The 18,834-nt window shown below is 42.1% G+C and overlaps 1 protein-coding gene across 1 annotated transcript; it reads left to right on the top strand.

The window, feature by feature from the left end:
- Nucleotides 1-323: 323 nt before the first annotated feature.
- Nucleotides 324-11,911, top strand: LOC311026526 (piggyBac transposable element-derived protein 4-like). Its single transcript, XM_084030140.1, has 4 exons — nt 324-458; nt 5,936-6,400; nt 9,474-9,615; nt 9,985-11,911. Exons 2-4 carry the CDS (start codon nt 5,950-5,952, stop codon nt 11,813-11,815), a joined length of 2,424 nt encoding a protein of 807 aa, XP_083886266.1. The 5' UTR covers nt 324-458; nt 5,936-5,949; the 3' UTR covers nt 11,816-11,911.
- The last annotated feature ends 6,923 nt before the right edge of the window (nt 11,912-18,834 follow it).

The raw sequence follows: 18,834 nt of genomic DNA, 5'->3' as shown, positions 1-18,834 counted from the left end.
GAATTTGAAATCTCGCCTATCACGTTTCATTTGTTATCTCGTTATCACGGGAAAACAGAGGGAAATTATATCGTTATCACGGGAAAACGGATGAAATAAAATGTATGTATGCATGGCCGTTTAGGGCTTCCGTAGCCTACCATACAGTTGTTACGATCTCAGAGGTCCCATGGCAGTCTACCGGAAGGGGCGGGACTTCGCCACTCTATAGCGGGAGGAGATCCGAGTTGAACATTCCAAGCGTGCCGGGCCGAGGAAGCGGACCGTCCTCAGTACGGAACAGAGTGCTCACACTGGCCAGACGAGCCGGACTTTAGGCTCCATCGTGGCTGGAGGTCCGGAGGGTGTAGGGGGAGCGCGTCCTGAGAGACAACGGTCATCGCACGAGCCCGAGGAAACCCCGCCGGACGCCTTCACGGACTTTCACAGACCGGACTCGCTCCGTGAAGCGGTCTCAGGTAAGAGTGTTTGTCTGGACAGAGACCGGACAGCTGCCGTGCGTGTTGAAAGAATCCCTCTCGGTGTGTGACGTTTACCGGACCGCCGAGTCCCGTTCCATGTGTTTGAGACCACCTCGGTCATGAAGGGCTCTTAACCCGCTACGCTGTTTTTGTGCCGCGGCCGACGAACCCGGGTTCGTTCTCCGGGCGTCTGGGTGATAAAGGACAGCTGTTGTATGTTCCAGCCAGGTTTCCCTCCTGCTGTCTTCTTTCCTCTTCCTTTGTTCCGTCTCCGCGGGCTCGTCCGCCATCTTGCCCTGCTGCCCCTCTCCTCCTTTTTTTTTTTTTTTGACTGAACCTTTATTATATCAGAAAGTGGTGGTGTAGGGACTAGTGTTGTCACGATACCAACATTTTGGTACCGGTACCAATATGTGTTTCGGTACTTTTCGGTACTTTTCGATACTTCTTAAAATAAAAAGTGAACGCAAAAAATGTCAATACTGACTTTATTTTAATAGAAAATCTTAGAACAATAACATATTAATCAGCAAATAAAATAAAATACCACAAAGACAAGCTTTTCTAATGCACACTTTTAAAAATGTTTAGATATAAATACAATAATATAATATAAAATATAATAATATAAATAAACCAGCTCTTTTTTTTTCTTCCAGAGCTACTTATGTTGGTGATGCACTGAATGTGGCTTTTCTTCCTGAGTAAATGACCTGTCGTTCCCTGAGCTCAGTGTGCAGGTCTGGGGGCTTGTCCTTTTAAGGCGGAGGTGTTTCCGCCGTTAGCCATTCATGTTTTAAACACCGTTTACACAGTGGTGCATCGGCGTTAACTGCCTCGCTTTGCGCATTTGTTTTAAGCTAAAGTACGGCCATATCGCTGGTTTGTCCGCAAGTTGCGGCGTGGTGATGGGTGCAGCAGCTATTCTCCTCTCCGTGCTTCGCTCGCGCTCTCTCCAAGCTTTCCTCCTGCTCCGTTTGTTGCTAGCTAACTTGCTAGCCGTTTCCTCCGGCTTGCTTGCTTTTTCCTTTTATCTCCCCAAGCTGCGGCTCGCTCCTCGTCCTCTCAGCTGTAGTTACAACGCGGTGACGTCACGTGGCGAGTTCGCCGCGCTGTTGCGGCGCTGCCGGCGGCGCTGCAAGTACCGGTCCCGTCCAAATGCAATATGGTACCGTTTTAAATGCCTCAGTACCCCGGTACCAAATTAGTACCGGTATACCGTCCAACCCTAGTAGGGACATTGCCAGAACAGGTGCACCATTGTTTCTGGAGATATTCCACAAAAAGGACAGTTAACACACACACTTAAACCCGAGCAGATATTACTTATCAGGATAATACCTATGTATGATTTTGAAAGAGACTTCTCCTCGTAAGGAGGTATTTGTAAGGAAGGTTCCAGGTATTTCCCCAATTCAGGTTGTCAACAAAGTTGGACCAAGAGGCAGGGCAGCCCTGCCGGATGCCTCTTTGCAGCTCAAATCTCTGCGATGTCCCATTCTTTATTCGGATAGAGCTATTGCCTTTGGAGTACATTGTTTTAACAGCTTTATGGAAAAAATCACCAAAAACAAATTTCTCAATAGTTTGAAATATGAAGTTATGTTCTACTGTGTCAAAGGCTTTCTAGAAGTCCAAGAAAAAGATAAAACTACTATCAGGACATAAAAATGAATAATCAATTATAAGGCAAGTCGAATATAATTGGACTTCATCAATAATAGGGTCTGAAACATTTTTTTAATCGTTTTGCAATTATTGAGGCAAACATTTTGTAGTCAGTGTTTAGTAATGAGATAGGACGCCAATTATCAATAAACAGTGGAAACTGTTGGGGTTTGGGGATTAATGTAATTAAGCCTTGGGTCAGTGAAGGAGGTATACAGCAACACTTTTCAACACTTTCAAATATTACTTCACGGAGAAAGGGAGCTAGATCTCGAGTAAAAGCTGGATAAAAGGTCATGAACTCCAGGAGATTTGTTAGTTTTAAATGTTTAATAGCGAATGTGATTTCCTGCAAGGATAATGGGTCATCACAGACTTTCCTATCATCTTGAGAGATTGGACGGACGGTAAGAGTTCAAAAATGTAGTGGTTGATTGATGGCAATATTTTGATTTGTATACATTTCTATAGAAGTCCGAACAGAAAACGGCTCTACTCTTCGGATTATCAGTTACAGTATCGTTAATATTAAATTGCTGGATTAAATTGAACTTCCCATGATATTTGATGGATATTTAAGGGACATTCTTAGTAGAGTGTGATGCATCATGTCCATTTAAATGAACCCACTAAGCCGTACTCAATTGTAGCCGTCAAAGGTTTAATGGCATTTCTCCTGTCTCCATTTGCAGCGCTGGTATAGGAGAGGTTCTAAATGCACCACCTTATATTCTCAGACTTTTAGCCGCATTCTGTCAAGTTCTCAGTGTAATATACCGTACATTTTAAGGGACATCGCAGAAGCTCCCCATGTTGTACCCTGATAAACACTTTAAAACATTAATACCCTTTTGCACTTCTCAACCATCTTCTGAATGTGCTCCTTAAATGTTAACTTGACATCAAACCACACTCCCAGGTACCTAATAGTATTAACTTGCTTTAAGGATTGGTCATATAGCTTGAGCTCTAACGTAGGATTAGCTCTTTTCTTTGAAAAGCATATGAATTGAGTCTTCTCCACAGATGAATAAAAACCCCATTCGAATGCTCATTTTTCTTCTTTGTTGATAGCTAGGTGCATTCAATATAGCGTCCTCTTATCCACAACGCTCCATCATCAGCATATAATACTCACATTTTTGACAATATGCTACAGCAGGCTGGTTCCATGTTTTATGTGATGTTCCAGAAATTAAACAAGATAGAAATGCGATGTTTCCGTTCCCCAATCAAAGATTTAAATCCCTAAAACCGTGGACTCTCAGTATTAGACTAAGTTTGAATGTATTTATTTGGAGACGGTGGGCTCTCGCTTCACTGATAGGATTTCTATGCTTTGGTTGATACTGTCACTCGTGAACGCGGATCAGTTTCTTGATGAACACAGAAGTCCACCTTCGAGTTCAAACTGGGCGAGGTTCTCCATCCAACATCTGGCGGCATCTGTAAAAAAAAAACAAAACAAAAAAAAACACAAAGTGACTCCTTGGTTTGTATACTCCTTGTCTGAACACACATGCTTTGTCTGCATGATGCTATTGCAGTCGTCGTAGAATAACTGTTCATTGATTGTGGTGTTATTAATCTTTGATATCGCTAAAGTTTACTGTATTGTCTTTAAAGGGATGCTGTCTGTGGTTATTGCTGTAACAACTGGTTGTGAGGGTCAGAACTCGGACTATCCTTCACTGTTCACTCAGAATGCCAGTATTTACGACCTACTTTACACTCATGGGATGAACATCCTACTTGAGACTAGAACAACGGTCGGGTTGTGGGTAGGGATGCATGATATTATCGGCACGGTCTCGGTTTCGGCCGACATTGACATTAAAACGTATTATCGGATAACACGCCGATATATTAAACTGATAAATAAAGACGGCTGCTTCCTTGATTGAATCAGATTAAATGCCCGAGGATTGCGTGCGCAACGCGACACGTCACCTACTTCAACTTGCTGCAGAGTGAGGGAGAAGTTTAAAATGTCAGCGGTGTGTGTTTTCCAACGTAACATTGTGCCCCATTATGTATGCCAGGGTTATTCGTTAGTTTTGAATGAGGGCCGGTTGATTGCCCGATTCGGCCCGATTGTCTTTTGTACATATAATACTACACACGCATGGCTTGATGTTGTTTTGAAGGAGTGCCTTCTGCATATATTTCTAGTCAACACTCGACCTGCATCAGTGCATGTGAATACGAGCGGATCTGTGCGAGCAGGCAGCGCGAGTGCAGCGGATTTTGGAGGGAGACACACAGCCGCATTTTTATTATAAAATACCGGCCCGGTAGCGGTCCGGTTCTGCTCACACCACGAGTCTGAAGAGTGCAGCAGCTTATCAAAATACAATGTCAACTTTCCGAGTTTTCAAAGTAGAAAGCGACATCGTGGTGGTTCAACGAGGCGGACGGTCATCAGAACAACATCAAGCGCGTAAAGTACACAAAGAAGAGCGTAGCGGGGCGCGCGGTGAGGATTGTTGTGGCTGCGCGTCTTGCGGAGCAAGTCTACACTGTGCTGCGCGGAGATGAGAGAGGGCAGCTCATATCGGCCTCTATACGGCCAGCATTTTGTAATGTTTTTTCCCACTAAACGGGCCAGTAAATATTCCTTCGTGGGCCGGATCCGGAAGGAAAAATGACGTGTAAACGGTTGATTTTTCTAAACGGTTATGATTTATTATCCGTGTACCCATTTACACGTGTAGACGTTGACACCCCTAATAGAAATGCACTGTTAAAGTATTTCAGTTAAATGGGTGTGTTCAATAGACGGTGTTGGGCAAGTTACTTCAAATGCGTAATGCATTATTTATTACTTGTTACTGTCATTTCAAAGTTACATTACAATATTACTGTCTTTGAATTGTAAGGCATTACACTACTTTTACATTACTTTTGCATTACTTTTTGCCAAAATAAAAGGAAATATGGATTTTATGTTCTCAATAGATCTTCTTGTGTTCAATGCAGCTCATTACACAGCAGGATGTGATGTTTTTCGCTTCAAAATAAAAGAACGAAAAACGGAAAATGACTCGTATCCCGTTATTCGTTTAAAAAACGGAAAACGAGGAACAGAAAACGTCTCGTTAACTGATATTAGATATTGTGTTCATGAATGGGATTCGGGGATGAAATAACAGGGCCATTTTTCATTCCAGATTTGCCGTACATCTTTTTTAATGACCCTGAAGGCGCTGTGTTTTGCTGTGAAATTACCTGAAAGCCTACCTGAGACATTTAGGGGAGCTCTAAAACACTGTTCATTAACGCTCTGACAGCGTCTGACGCTCGTGTTTTGAAGTAAACCTACTGTTTTAAACTCGCACCAAAAGCGTTATGACTTTCACACCCTTCCAAAAGTGGAGCGTATGCCCATCTCGCCATCGCGAATGTAGAGTCAATTGTTTTCGGGTTTAAAATGCATTGTAACGCGCGTTACTGAGAGCGTGAGTGTTGGAAAACATTCAAAATGTGACTCGATCTGCCAGACTTGCTGACTGCACTTTAATTGTCCATTCGAAGAACCATCATCCGTTACGAGTTTGTATAAATTTATAGATAGATATCGATATCGGTCATCGGCCAAATGAGTTGTAAAACATCGGCATATCGGATATCGGCAAAAAATCCAATATTGTGCATCCCTAGTTGCGGGTCCCTGGTCCCAGGGTAGTACCCTGTGTTTGTAACTGTGCACAGGGAGTGTACGAGGGAATGGGGGCCGAATACACATTGTATGTACAGGTGGCTGTTTTACTTACATATCTCCGTGTGTTGTTACTGTTTTCCTGCAGACGTCCAGCAGCTGATGGCGTGTAAAGAAGAGGTTCCCTTTGAGCAGCAGGACTGGGGCTCCAGTCTGGACCAGGAGGACCCAGAGCCCCCACAAATCAAAGAGGAACAGGAGGAAGTCTGGATCAGCCAGGAGGGAGAGCAGCTTCAAGGGCTGGAGGAGGCTGATATCAAGTTCCCAGTCACTCTTGTCATTGTGAAGAGTGAAGAAGATGAAGATGAAGAGAAGCCTCAGTTCTCAGGGCTGGCTTCAGCTGCAGCCAGCAGCTCAACTGAACACATGAAAACAGAAGCTGGTGAAGAGGACTGTGGAGGACGGGAACCACAACCAGATACTGATGACATGACTGAAGACTCATGTGAGACTGATGACAGTGAGGTTCTCTGGTCTCCTGCCACTCATCAGTCAGGTGTAAAGGCTTGGAACAATGATGAAGTCCCTGAAAGTGATTCTAGATGTAGTACTGGTGAGAAACCATTCAGATGCTCATTTTGTCAGAAATCTTTTGCAGCCAGAGGAAATTTAAAGAGTCACACGAGAACTCATACAGGCGAGAAAACCTTCAGCTGCTCAGTTTGTCAGACATCTTTCACACAGAGAGGAAATTTAAGGAAACACATGAAAACTCATATAGGAGAGAAAACTTTCAGCTGCTCAGTTTGTAAGAAATCTTTCACACAGAGAGGACATTTAACAACACACATGATAACTCACACAGTAGAGAAAACTTTCAGCTGCTCAGTTTGTCAGAAATTGTTTTCACTGAATGAACGTTTAAAGAGACACATGAAAACGCATACAGGAGAGAAACCTTTCAGCTGCTCAGTTTGTCAGAAATCTTTTGCAGAAAGAGGAAATTTAACGAGCCACACGAGAACTCATACGGGAGAGAAAACTTTCAGCTGCTCAGTTTGTAAGAAATGTTTTTCACAGAGTGGAATTTTAAGGACACACATGAGAACTCATACAGGAGAGAAACCTTTCAGCTGCTCAGTTTGTAAGAAATTGTTCTCACAGGGTGGAAGTTTAAGGAAACACATGAAAACTCATATAGGAGAGAAAACTTTCAGCTGCTCAGTTTGTAAGACATCTTTCACACAGAGAGGACATTTAACAACACACATGATAACTCACACAGTAGAGAAAACTTTCAGCTGCTCAGTTTGTCAGAAATTGTTTTCACAGAGTGGAGGTTTAAGGATACACATGAGAACTCACACAGGAGAGAAAACTTTCAGCTGCTGAGTTTGTAAGAAATTGTTCTCACAGAGTGGAGGTTTAAGGATACACATGAGAACTCACACAGGAGAGAAACCTCTCAGCTGCTCAGAATGTGGTAAATGTTTCACTTTCATTCTACAGCTGAAGCGACACATGAGAACTCATACAGGATAGACTGTAACCTAAAGCTAGTAATAGTGGAACTTAGCTAGGAGTTTCCATGTGGAGAAGACACGCGTAAATATTATTCGTATTGACTTCTAGAGCAGGTGGAGCTGAAGAACAAGAGAGAAAACGTTCAGTTGCTCAGTTTGTAATAAATCTAGAGGAAGAGGCGCAAAAGGGAGAACTTGAAAAATGTAGAAATATTTTAAAATATATCATGGCAGAGATCTCTACTGCCCTCAAGTGACCAGAGAGAAAACACGAGGACATGCATTTAATATAGTAAACGATCTTGGACATCCTTTCATACTTTACTTGATGATGATGTGAAGTGTACTATTTGAGATCAGTTTTGACCATAACGGCAAGATGGTGTTCAAACGTACCAGCAGGCCTGGCCCTAACCAATCTGGCGCCATAGGCAAGATTTTAGGTGGCGCCCCCCTTGCATCGGAAGTGTAGTGTATATACTCACAAGAAACCAAATAGCTTTGTCTTTGACCTTTTTTTTTTTTTACTTTAACCTCTTCAACCCGAGCGCCCCCGGTACCGGGGGCAGCTGCGCATGTTGCAACACACACCATATAAGGGCATGCTAACCATGTAGCAACATATTCATGCAGCATACCCTCTTAACGGGAAGAAGCTCAGCTACAAGCTCATGAAAACCATTTTCACCCAATCGAAACACAACTCCGACACCAAGCATCTAAATGAGCACGGAGAAAAAACATGCTTACGGCGCATGTCCGCAAAACTTCATGCTAACGATACAAACAGCATGTCATATGAAAGCTGGTACTCTACAGATTCCAACGGTATAAGTCTCATCACTCTACGCCCCAAACTCACTGAAACAGCAGCCGAAGAAGAGCAAAATTACACATCACTTTTTACAGACATAATCATGAGTTATGTCTTACCTTCGCTGTTTTGTGTTCAAGTGCATTACACAGCCTCCACCGGCTTATCTAATGCATCTGTGTCACTTTGAAATGATTCCTGACAGTTCAGGAAAAGTTTTGGTTCCAGGAGGAAAGGTGGAGTAGGTAGGACCCATTAGCTGCGTTTCAATAACGGTTTGAGTCGCCCTCGCTCACTTGCCCTAAGCCCTTGTCCTCGGGGGAATCCCCGCCGCCATCTTAAGGGCTGTTCCAATTCCATGAACAGCTGAAGTGAACTCCGTGAGATCGACCCTTGAGGGCTGAGTGATCGAGTGAACAACGATAGTCACTTCAGAGCTGTATATCACCCACAATGCATTGCAGTGGTGCACGGAAAATATGTCCATGCGGTGGCGATAATGAACCTCAAACACCATTGTCTGCTGTCTATTCACCACCAAGGAAGAAGAAGAAAGAAGAAAGTAGAAAATAAATTAAATGTAATTCATTTTCTTAAATTGTGCAGTCTGTTGCAGAGTTATGGCAGAGCCCACCGTTTACAAGTGTAATAATATAAGCCGACGTATTGCCATCAAGCATAGAATATGTCTTCGTCTCAATGAAATGAGTCTCTGCATATTTAGTGTAATTTGGAATAGGCAGTATAGCGCTACTCCAACAACGTGTGGTTGATCCATGATTGTCTGGGCTGGTAGTGAACGAGGGCAGGTGTGTTCCATTTACCTCTTTCACTCCCCCTCCGCCCTCCTTCCCTCCGCCCTCCAAGTGGCCTCCGTGTGACGTCATAGCAAGGGCTGAGGGCAAGTGAGCGAGGGCGACTCAAACCGTTATTGAAACGCAGCTCCTGTCTTCGCGCACAGTGTGCACCGGCATCTGCCAGCCCCCTCAGCCGCAGCCTCAGCCAGGGCCGTCAGTTGGCGGATAGTTTTAGTTGTCATGGAGATGGAGAACGCACCTCGATCATATTGGCTCTGACGGGTCGATAGAGGTGTCAATCATCCAAATTGACCAATGGACTCCCAAAATGTCCAACTTCTAACCGTCGTGGGTGATTGACAGCTCCGCCGGCATTACGCACCAAAATACAGAGCGCACGGTTTCTACACTTCACTTCACTTTCTATCTTATCTATCTTTCGGATTTGACAAATTAGATATAGTTTTTTTCTGTTTTCTTGACATTTTCTTTTACACACCACAACAAGTAATAATGGCAGACAGGAAAAAAAAAAAATGTACACAATTTCAGAGGTACTGGACATACTCCATAATGACGGCGGCGCCCGACTTATTCCTGTCGACTCATCGTCAGAGGAAGAGGACCTACTGCTGCAAGAACTCGATCCGGACCACAGCAGTGACTCAGATTACCAAATTCCATCACCGCAAAGGTATGTAATCTCTGTTTTGTTATTGATTACTTATGGATTTGGTGTCAAATTACTGATCTATCTACCTTATTATCCTGCAGTGAATTTAGTAAATACACACACTCAAACTCGTTCAAACTTGTTTGTTGAAGTCCACAGTACAGGGCTTGTTTCCCTCATCATATTGTTGTCTGTGTGGAGTTACATTTTAGGCCAGTGAATGAATATATTTGTTTTTCTTTTATTTACACACACACACATATATATATACACAGTGTACCGGTATATATATATATATATATATATATATATATATATACATACATATAATGAATATATTTAAGATATTATTTATTTATATTTTAAATAATTCATATATTTGTTTTTCAGTGATGATGATGATGATTATGAGCCACCAGGTGCTTGTGCACCAGCATCTGCCCCACCCCCTCAGCCACAGCCTCAGCCAGGGCCATCAGCATCTGCTGCCATCTCTCAACTACTGCGAGGCCACTCCACTCGACGTGCTTCAGCTCCCCTTCCTCAGCCATTGCCATCCTCATCTGACTCGGACTCACCTGAACAGACACAACCTAAAAGAAAAGGAAAATTGTCACACAAATCGGCAAATCAAAAGCGTGGTCGTGTTGGGCCTGCCACTTCAAGAGTGAGAGGGGAAGAAATGAGGTGGCACAACAGAGAGGAGAAAGACAAAAGGCCGGACCCACTCAGATTCATGCCAGCCAGGATCCCAGGCCCCACATTTGACACCAAGGCCTCATGGTCCCCCTTTTCTCTCTTCCAGCTTTTTTTTAGCGCCACTGTTGTCCGTACCATCATTGACAACACTAATGCCAACGCTGTCAAGAGATTACAGGCTGGAAAAAAGTTTCTTTGGAGAGCACTGACCATGAGTGATTTTTATGTTTTCATGGCCATTATTATTTTCTCGGGCCTTGTGAAAGTGCATCACAGAGCGGACTACTGGAGAAGGCAATGGCCATATAACTTTGCCTTCCCCAGTGAGAAAATGACACGGGACCGCTTTGAAGCCATCTTGTGGTCGCTGCACCTGAGCAACCCAAGAGAGGATGAAGAGAATGAGCGCAAGAGGAACACAGCTGAATATGACAGGCTCTTCAAAATTAAGCCCCTGTACACTGACATCATGACTGCCTGCCATGCACATTTCCAGCCGAACCAGGACATCTCCATTGATGAAAGGATGGTGGCATCCAAGGCCCGCATCAGCATGAAGCAGTACATGAAAGACAAACCAACAAAGTGGGGGTACAAACTGTTTGTGCTTGCAGACTCCGCAACAGCCTATACCTGGAATTTCTTTGTGTACTCTGGTAAGAGTGTGTTCACAACAGGCCAGGATCTGAGCTACTCTTCGGTGATGGACCTTCTGCCATTTCGTCTGCTCGGTGGGGGCTACACACTGTATGTGGACAATTTCTACAGTAGCCCTGCCCTCTTTCAGGATTTGTCAAAAAAAAACATTGGCTGTTGTGGGACCATAAGAAAGAATCGTGTTGGTTTTCCACAGGCTGAGGATAATGACTTACCCAAAAAGGCTGAGAGGGGAGATCTGCGGTGGATTAGGAACGACAAACTCCTGTTTGTGAAGTGGATGGACACCCGGGAAGTGAGCATGTGCTCTACAGTGCATGAAGCCTTCAGTGGACGGACAGTGAAGCGGAAAGTGAAAGAGGCTGGTGTGTGGCAGACCAAGGCCATACCTGTTCCAGACGCTGTAGCCGACTACAATCAAAACATGGGCGGTGTGGATTTGTCCGATGCTTTGATTGGATACTACAGCGTCCACCACAAAACCATGAAATGGTACAAGACCTTCTTTTACCATTTTGTGGACATTGCCGTGGTGAACAGTTTCCTTCTCCACAAGGAGCTGTTCAAGATCAGGAATGAGCCCAACATGATGAAGCCACACACCCAGAAGACTTTCAGGGAGCAGCTTGCCGCAGAGATGTTGGAGTTTGCTGAAGGCTCAGCACCACCACCACCACCACCACAACTCACCTGCATGCCTGTGTACTATGGGAGCAATGCAACACAGTCCAGGAGGTACTGCAGGTTGTGCCAGGAAGCTGGCTTGCCAAGGGTGAAGACACCCGTTTACTGCAGGCAATGCCAGGTCCCTCTGTGTTTCACATCAAAAAAGAACTGCTTCCAGCAGTGGCACGACGCACATTAGTGTAAATATATTTGATGTTTGAAGTTCTTGCCAGCATGTTTTTCTCGAAGTGATTCCTGTTTTATAAGTGTAAATATAGTTGATGTTCAAAATTCTTTCCAGTGTGTTTTTCTAGAAGTGATTCCTGTTTTTACTTGTGTTTTTACAGTTTGGTTTCACTGTTACAACAATTGTTCTTTACTGTTCTAACTATATATATATATAATAAAAAATATTATTAAATCTGCTCCAGTTGGAGTCAAACTTCAGTTTCTTTGTATGGTTCCTTTTTGAATGGGAAAATGTATAGGTCTGGTTGATTTTTCAGAACAAAGCCAAAACAGTTTTTAGAACAGTATCTAGATGGGTGTGCCCAAATGGCTAATTTCCACCTGAAAAATGTCTCTACTAAAACCTCTCTAACATTGCTCTGCTTTACTTTATTAGCATCAGTCTTTGCACAGGTAAAGTTCAGATTTGTTGTTGTTATTTGCTGGAGGTTTTGGGCTGCAACTGCATGATTCAAAAGGGGATATTCACTCTAAAAGTGTACAGTTTTGTTAGGTGGAAATGAAATCTTTCATTTATGCTGTGTTCCATCTTCATTTACTCTGACACAGTAACATCTATACTAATGCTAACACCTTTTCAGAAATCTCACAAGTGTTACCTTTATTATGATACCAAGATTAGTCATATAGACCATGTAGTTGCAGAGATATACTCTATTCATTATGGGTATGTCATTTTCGAGCAGAGGCCTGAGCCAGAGGCCTAGGGCTTAAGTGGTTTAAGAAAGCAAATTCACAATCAGAATAGTTAACAAGATAAAAACGTATGAATAAATGAATACAAAAAATTGAATACATGAAATACAATCATTTTGACAAACATTCATAAATAGCCTTAAGTATAGGATCTAACTAAACACAAAATAAAACGTGTCAACAAGTTGCATAAAATAAATTAAAAATACTATATAAAAAAGGCAACAGGAGGACCACTTGATGCTGCTGCTCATATTCAAAACAGCATTCTCTCTCATGTGATATTGCTTAATAAACATTAATGATGTGCACTTTAACAACTAGGCTTACAACAATAATATATAAAGGGGTGGAAAAGTGACTATTACCAGCAGGGCAAATGTTAGCTAACCAGAAGGCAATAAAAATGTAAACAAATGTAATGTTGTAACAAATATTATTTCTATTATTATTGCTTTTTTTAATTATTTTTTTTACCATTTGTGGCACTGGCGTGGCGCCCCCCAATGGACGGCGCCCTTAGCATTTGCCTATACGGCCTATGCCACGCGCCGGCCCTGTGTACTAGTTATAGGATTGCATTTCATTTTGTTTTACAGTTAAATCATAAAGATTTCAGACTGCAACGGGTCTGTCCTGGACACGCCCCATGGTCAGCATAAAAACTGCGTGTTACAGACATACGTAGCTCTTGCCTCCCCGCTCGTGCCGCCTGGCGCTGGCCACCCGGCCTTTGCTCTTGCCCTCTTCATTTTTCATCCTTTTCTTAGTTCCCAACTTTTACTACTTTTATTAGAATAGTTTGTTGATTCTTCATTTTTGAATTTTTAGCTTTTCTTTTTACCCGCAAGAATTTTTGATCACCGCTAACCTGAGGCCACAAGGTTTGGCATATTGACTGGCGCTTATACGTAAGTAACCCAAGGCCGAGCTCAAGGAGAAGACAGCTGTTTAACTAAGACGGATTACAGCAAAGAAGACGCCCGTAACGTAACTACCGCAGATCGGGCCACGGCAAGGAAGATCCCTTCGGGTCTACGTCACCGACGGAAGAGTGACCGCTCGGAGTTTCAGTAAGCCGAGATGAAGCGTCACAAAGTAAGACCGAGTCCGCATTCAACAGTAATGACCGAGTTGTAGGGCTGGGTATTGTTTAGAATCTCACGATTCGATTCGATTTCGATTCGCTGGGTCACGATTCGATTCAATATCGATTCGATTCGATATTGATTGAAATGCTTCGATATCGATTCAGTATCAAGTAGAAATACAGTAAGAGTAAGAGTACCAGATCATTTTTTCAAATAATTTATTTAGTTTCATGTCTTATGAACAGCCGTGGTATAACTCATAGCATGATAAAACAGGACACTGCTTAAACACTGAACTACAGTGCATGTAACGGGTTCACACCGGCCGCGGAAGCTATGGTAGTAGACAGTAGTAGTGCAGATATACTGTTGAAATGCACATATTTGTTTATCTACTCTTCACATTTATTAAATGTATTTCCTCTTCCTGTTTCCCAGTGCGAGTTGAGATACACAAATATGATCGCATTTGTCAATCGCGGTATTTTATTTTGAAAATTGCTTTTATTTTGAAAATTGGCCAGATTGCCTCGTGTTTCTTTAGCTGTGGCTGCAGATCCTGAATTGGGACACAGCTACTGTGTGATTTACTGCCAGAACTGACGGGTTCGCTCGCGGGACGCGCAAAAAATAGAGCAGACGCCAAAACGATCGCTTCACGGCGCGGGACGGCCGCGGCCTATTCGCGGCGCTCCGTGTCCAGAGTGAACGACACTATCGCTTAATAGGGGCGCCGAAAGGAAGCGGGCTCCGCTACGCGCCTATTCGCGGCGCTCCGTGTCTGGTGTGAACGACGCTATCGCTAACAAGGGCGCCGAAAGGAAGCGGGCTCCGCTACGACCCTATTCGCGGCGCTTCCACGGCCGGTGTGTACTCACTCCGGTCGCCATATTGTAATGGTTTGGTCTAGTGCGGCCCCCGTCCGTACAGCGCGAATCACACGAGGGTGTCGGCCCCCACTGGCCAGGGGCTTGAATCGATTCAGAAGATTGCTGAATCGATATTGAATTGCGGGGAAAAGAATTGCGATGCATTGCTGAATCGATATTTTTACCCACCCCTACTGTTAATTAATCATATTTCCAGTTATATTTCGGACGTTGTATTGGTGTTTTGTTTATCACATCTGTTATTGTTTTATACACTTTTGTTTAATCCCTAGTTAATCAATAAATAACCTAATGGCATAAAGTCGTTGTCCGTGGATATTTCTTCTGTGCAGAATACAAAGATCCCTATTTCAAGAACATACGATCTAAGGAAATGAGACTGATTTATTAAATATTGATTAATTGTTAATTAATTAATAAATGGTCATTAGTCATTAAAGTGAATTCTATAAAGTTCTGTCTGACCAACAGATGTTGCCCCTTTTACGAGAGCAGGTATTAAAATTGTATATTAATACACATTGATATACATATTTTAATATCATCCTTAGTTTCCTTGCATACACAGTTTACGTAGATACTTAACACCCTAACAGCCGAAAGAATCTCTTCAAAACTGTGAGAAACATCGTTTGACTTTAACGGAAATTAAATCAGACGTTAAGCTTTTCAAAATGCAGAAGAGATTTTTATCCAAAAGAGAAATCTTTCAACACATGAATTCAATAGCAAATAAAATGTTAAACGTTTACAAATCTGTGTTCCTTGTTTTTGCATTTTCAAATTAAAGTCCTCATTTGCCTTCCGAACTTTTATTACACATGTAAAACAGATGTCCATCCCTTTAAGTACATTTTAAATGTGGAAATTATCCTGGGATCTAGAAGTTCTGTTCAGCACGCATCGATGTGCTGAAACAGCAGATGTTACTACATCGTTAATATTCCTGTGGACACTGAAATCTGAAAACCCCTTTTTTGTGTTTTAATGTGAAACGGTCGAGATGAAGCTGATGCACGAAGCAAAGATGACTGGAAGTCAGTGTGGAGGGTGTTCAAAATATTCTAGAACTTCCAAATGTGAATCTACAATTATTTGACAGTAAAAAAAAAAACAATCCAGTGCTCACATGGCTGGAGAGTTTGTATCCTTCAATCGATGTGGAAACTAAAGTGTTTTCACGATACTGAAGCTGCCTTAGATTACGGTACCCTGCCTAGTCATTAAAAAGCATAAGCAGCACATGTTTACATTTAGTTCAGATCTTCAGTCTGCATTGGAGGGGCAGGACTTAACTCATACCTTGATATTGATACTGAAACGACAACACGAGGAAAAATCTAAAAAGTTAGGAAAAGTACTGGGGCCCGTTCCAGAAAGCAGGTTTTCCTGAAACTCTGAGTTTGTTAACCCTCAGAAGAGGGATACTCTTGAGTTTTCCGTTCCAGAAAGAGAGTGAACTTAACCTTTAGTAACAATAGTATAGTAACCATAGTTACCATAGTAACTGACTCTGTGAACCTAACCTGCTCACTGGCAGGTTTTCTTCAACAAACCCTGACTTTCTCCTACATGTCTCCGCCTTTTTCTGGAATCTGAACCAACTGGAAAAAAATGCCGTCCTTTCATCATCAACCTAATTGATATGGAAATAAAAGTAATTCTAGCAGCTTTGCGTCGGGAGAGGATTTTGATTACCTTTCCTACCGATCACATATCTAAACAATATTCTCCGACAATTTCAACATTTCATATTGCAGACATAATCCAGATTCTTTGCAGAGCTCTTAAGATTTAACGGGAGTTTTCTGAAATGTTTAAGGACATTTCTGTGTTGAAATAGACGCTTATATTTACTATTTAATATGTGAAATATGATTAAAATCATATGCCTTAGTCTATGTATTTGTTCAATATGTTTATGCTTAATTTTTTAGCTGAAGCCACTGTATTTTTGCGCCTGTGGGATTACACCGATATGAAAATGATTATATGATTGTGCTACTTTGTGAACTCCAGGAGTTTAACCCATGTCGCCTGCACCATGGGCAGCGTTGCTAACCGTTACACCACAGTGTGGCTTTGCATGGTTTAAAATTAAGACTTATGTTAATATCAATCGATTGTTTCATCCAGTTATACGCATTAAGTCGGGCCGTAAATGTCTGCCACGCCAACTATCTCTACTTTGATGCAGTAACGTTGGTCTGCTTTCTCAGGATGAGCTCGTTTTCTACATAAACTCTCAGTAATATCTAATAACGCTCTGCCGGTTGCCATGGTGAATCGTAGTATCGGAGCTCCATTAATGATGGCTTTCTGGTACGGCTCCAGGTAAGAAACATCAATGTTGTTTTAGCTTGTTTATTCTGCCCCCTAGTGACCAAAATACATTAATTCAGGTTTCAAACAAATATTTTACTTCGATAGTTTAAGTTTTGTCGCTGACCTCAACTAAAATAAATAAAGTAAAACAAAAAGTCTGATGTGAACTAACAGAAAACATAATGGTGGACTCACCGATGTCGTTGTCTTTGCCCAGAGCCACCAGAGAGAGAAAGAGGACGTCCCGGTACAAACTCCTGAGGAGGAGAGAGTCGAGGTTACTGCCCTCCTTCATGTACCTGCACCTCCTTACAACACTCACTCAACTGTCTGAGTTCTTACTTTCACAGTCAAAGACACTCAAATACAACAAGATGGCTCGATCGAAATTAGCTTGGTCCAATTTGAATTGTGCCATGAATTTCACATATGTTGTTTGCGGTTTTAAGGATAATTTTTCATGCAAACAAAACTGATTCATAGTACAAATTTTCTGAAAAAAATGTTAAATTATCTTTTCAGCAACACACATAATGAAAAATGTCCTCACAATTAAGTGCCAATTTCCTGTGAATTTATAAGAGACATAGACTAAATGTTTGTACTCAATGTGAATAAAAATTCAAATATATTTGCTTCTTATACAATTTGTTTAGCTTTTATTTTGAAACCGGAAGTTATTTGCTTCTTTTAATATACAATTTGTTTAGCTTTTATTTTGAAAACGGAAGTTGTTTGCTTCTTTTAATATACAATTTGTTTAGCTTTTATTTTGAAACCGGAAGTCGTCGCTATTGGTTCCTTCCGCTTACTTTGTAAAGTTCGACGCTTGCTCCCGATCTGGGTAATCTGCCTGCGTCTACCGTCAATGTGAGTATATGGAGGAACCCGGGTTCGTTCTCCGGGCTTCTGGGTGATAAAGGACAGCTGTTCCAGGCAGCCAGGTTTCCCTCCTGCTGTCTTCTTTCCTCTTCCTTTGTCCGTCTCCGCGGGCTCGTCTGCCATCTTGCCCTGCTGCTCCTCTCCTTTTTTTTTTTTTTTTGACTGCTGTGTTCGAAATGCCGTACTAACGTACTGCCTTCTGCATACTCAGCCTGTATGTACTGCATACTGCCTACTAAATGGACGTTTGAGTATGTTGTTACCCTCGGACTGTTCACATGGAAGTATACACATCTCATACTACTTTTTCTCATCTTCTCTCACGTAACTCACTCGATAACGTTTGCGGTTCTAGATCCCGTTTAATGGAAATTGCTTATCAAAATATAAAGCATGATTATTATTACACTTAATTAAATATTTCAAAGTCAAATGACCATTGTCAAATGTTTTCTAGTTTATTATATATGTGCGCTCCCACGCTTTCCCTCTTTCTTCCTCTTACCTGAGTAGCTTCTTCACCCGACATCGATCGCGACTATTGAGCAGCTTTTATCGATCATTAATCGTCCGTTCATAGTATTAGTATCGTATTATACCTCTCTGACCACCGAACACCAGAGACGAAGGAGGCAATCGGCCCGTCGACGTCGGTACATTGTTCACATGTCCTCGTTGTGGTAGCGAAACATACCAACTGAGGTCCTATTTTCCAGTCCTTTTTAAGAGAGTTAAAATACCAGATGGGATGGCATCCATAACAATTGCAAACTCTTTTGGGGTGGTTAAAAAGCCATAAGTCAGAAGGAATTCATCAATGTTCCGTTGGGATACTAGAATTATGTTATTTGTGAACCAAATTTTTTTTAAATAAAGATTTGTTCTTGAACTTAATAAGCCGATTATTCCAGATGTAGCATTAATGTGGTGAGAAATTATGTTCATGCTAAGAGCATTTGTTGTGGAATTTAGATAAAGGGTCATTCCGTGCCAACTCAGCCCCCCATGTACATGACACCTCTCAGATTTTGCTGAAAAGCGGTGAAAATATGCCTCTTGTTACCAAACAAAGGAATCTGAAGTTT

This window comes from Eutrigla gurnardus, assembly GCF_963514095.1.
Source record: "Eutrigla gurnardus genome assembly, chromosome: 1".
NCBI classification, from domain to species: Eukaryota; Metazoa; Chordata; class Actinopteri; order Perciformes; family Triglidae; genus Eutrigla; species Eutrigla gurnardus.
This window is presented reverse-complemented; position numbering and strand designations above follow the sequence as displayed.

Excerpts from the sequence above, each read along its gene's own strand:
- LOC311026526 (XM_084030140.1), top strand. The coding sequence starts at position 5,950 with ATGGCGTGTAAAGAAGAGGTTCCCTTTGAGCAGCAGGACTGGGGCTCC. Across the intron at positions 6,401-9,473 it reads TGATTCTAGATGTAGTACTG|AGGTACTGGACATACTCCAT; the intron begins GTGAGAAACCAT and ends ACACAATTTCAG. Across the intron at positions 9,616-9,984 it reads CAAATTCCATCACCGCAAAG|TGATGATGATGATGATTATG; the intron begins GTATGTAATCTC and ends TTTGTTTTTCAG.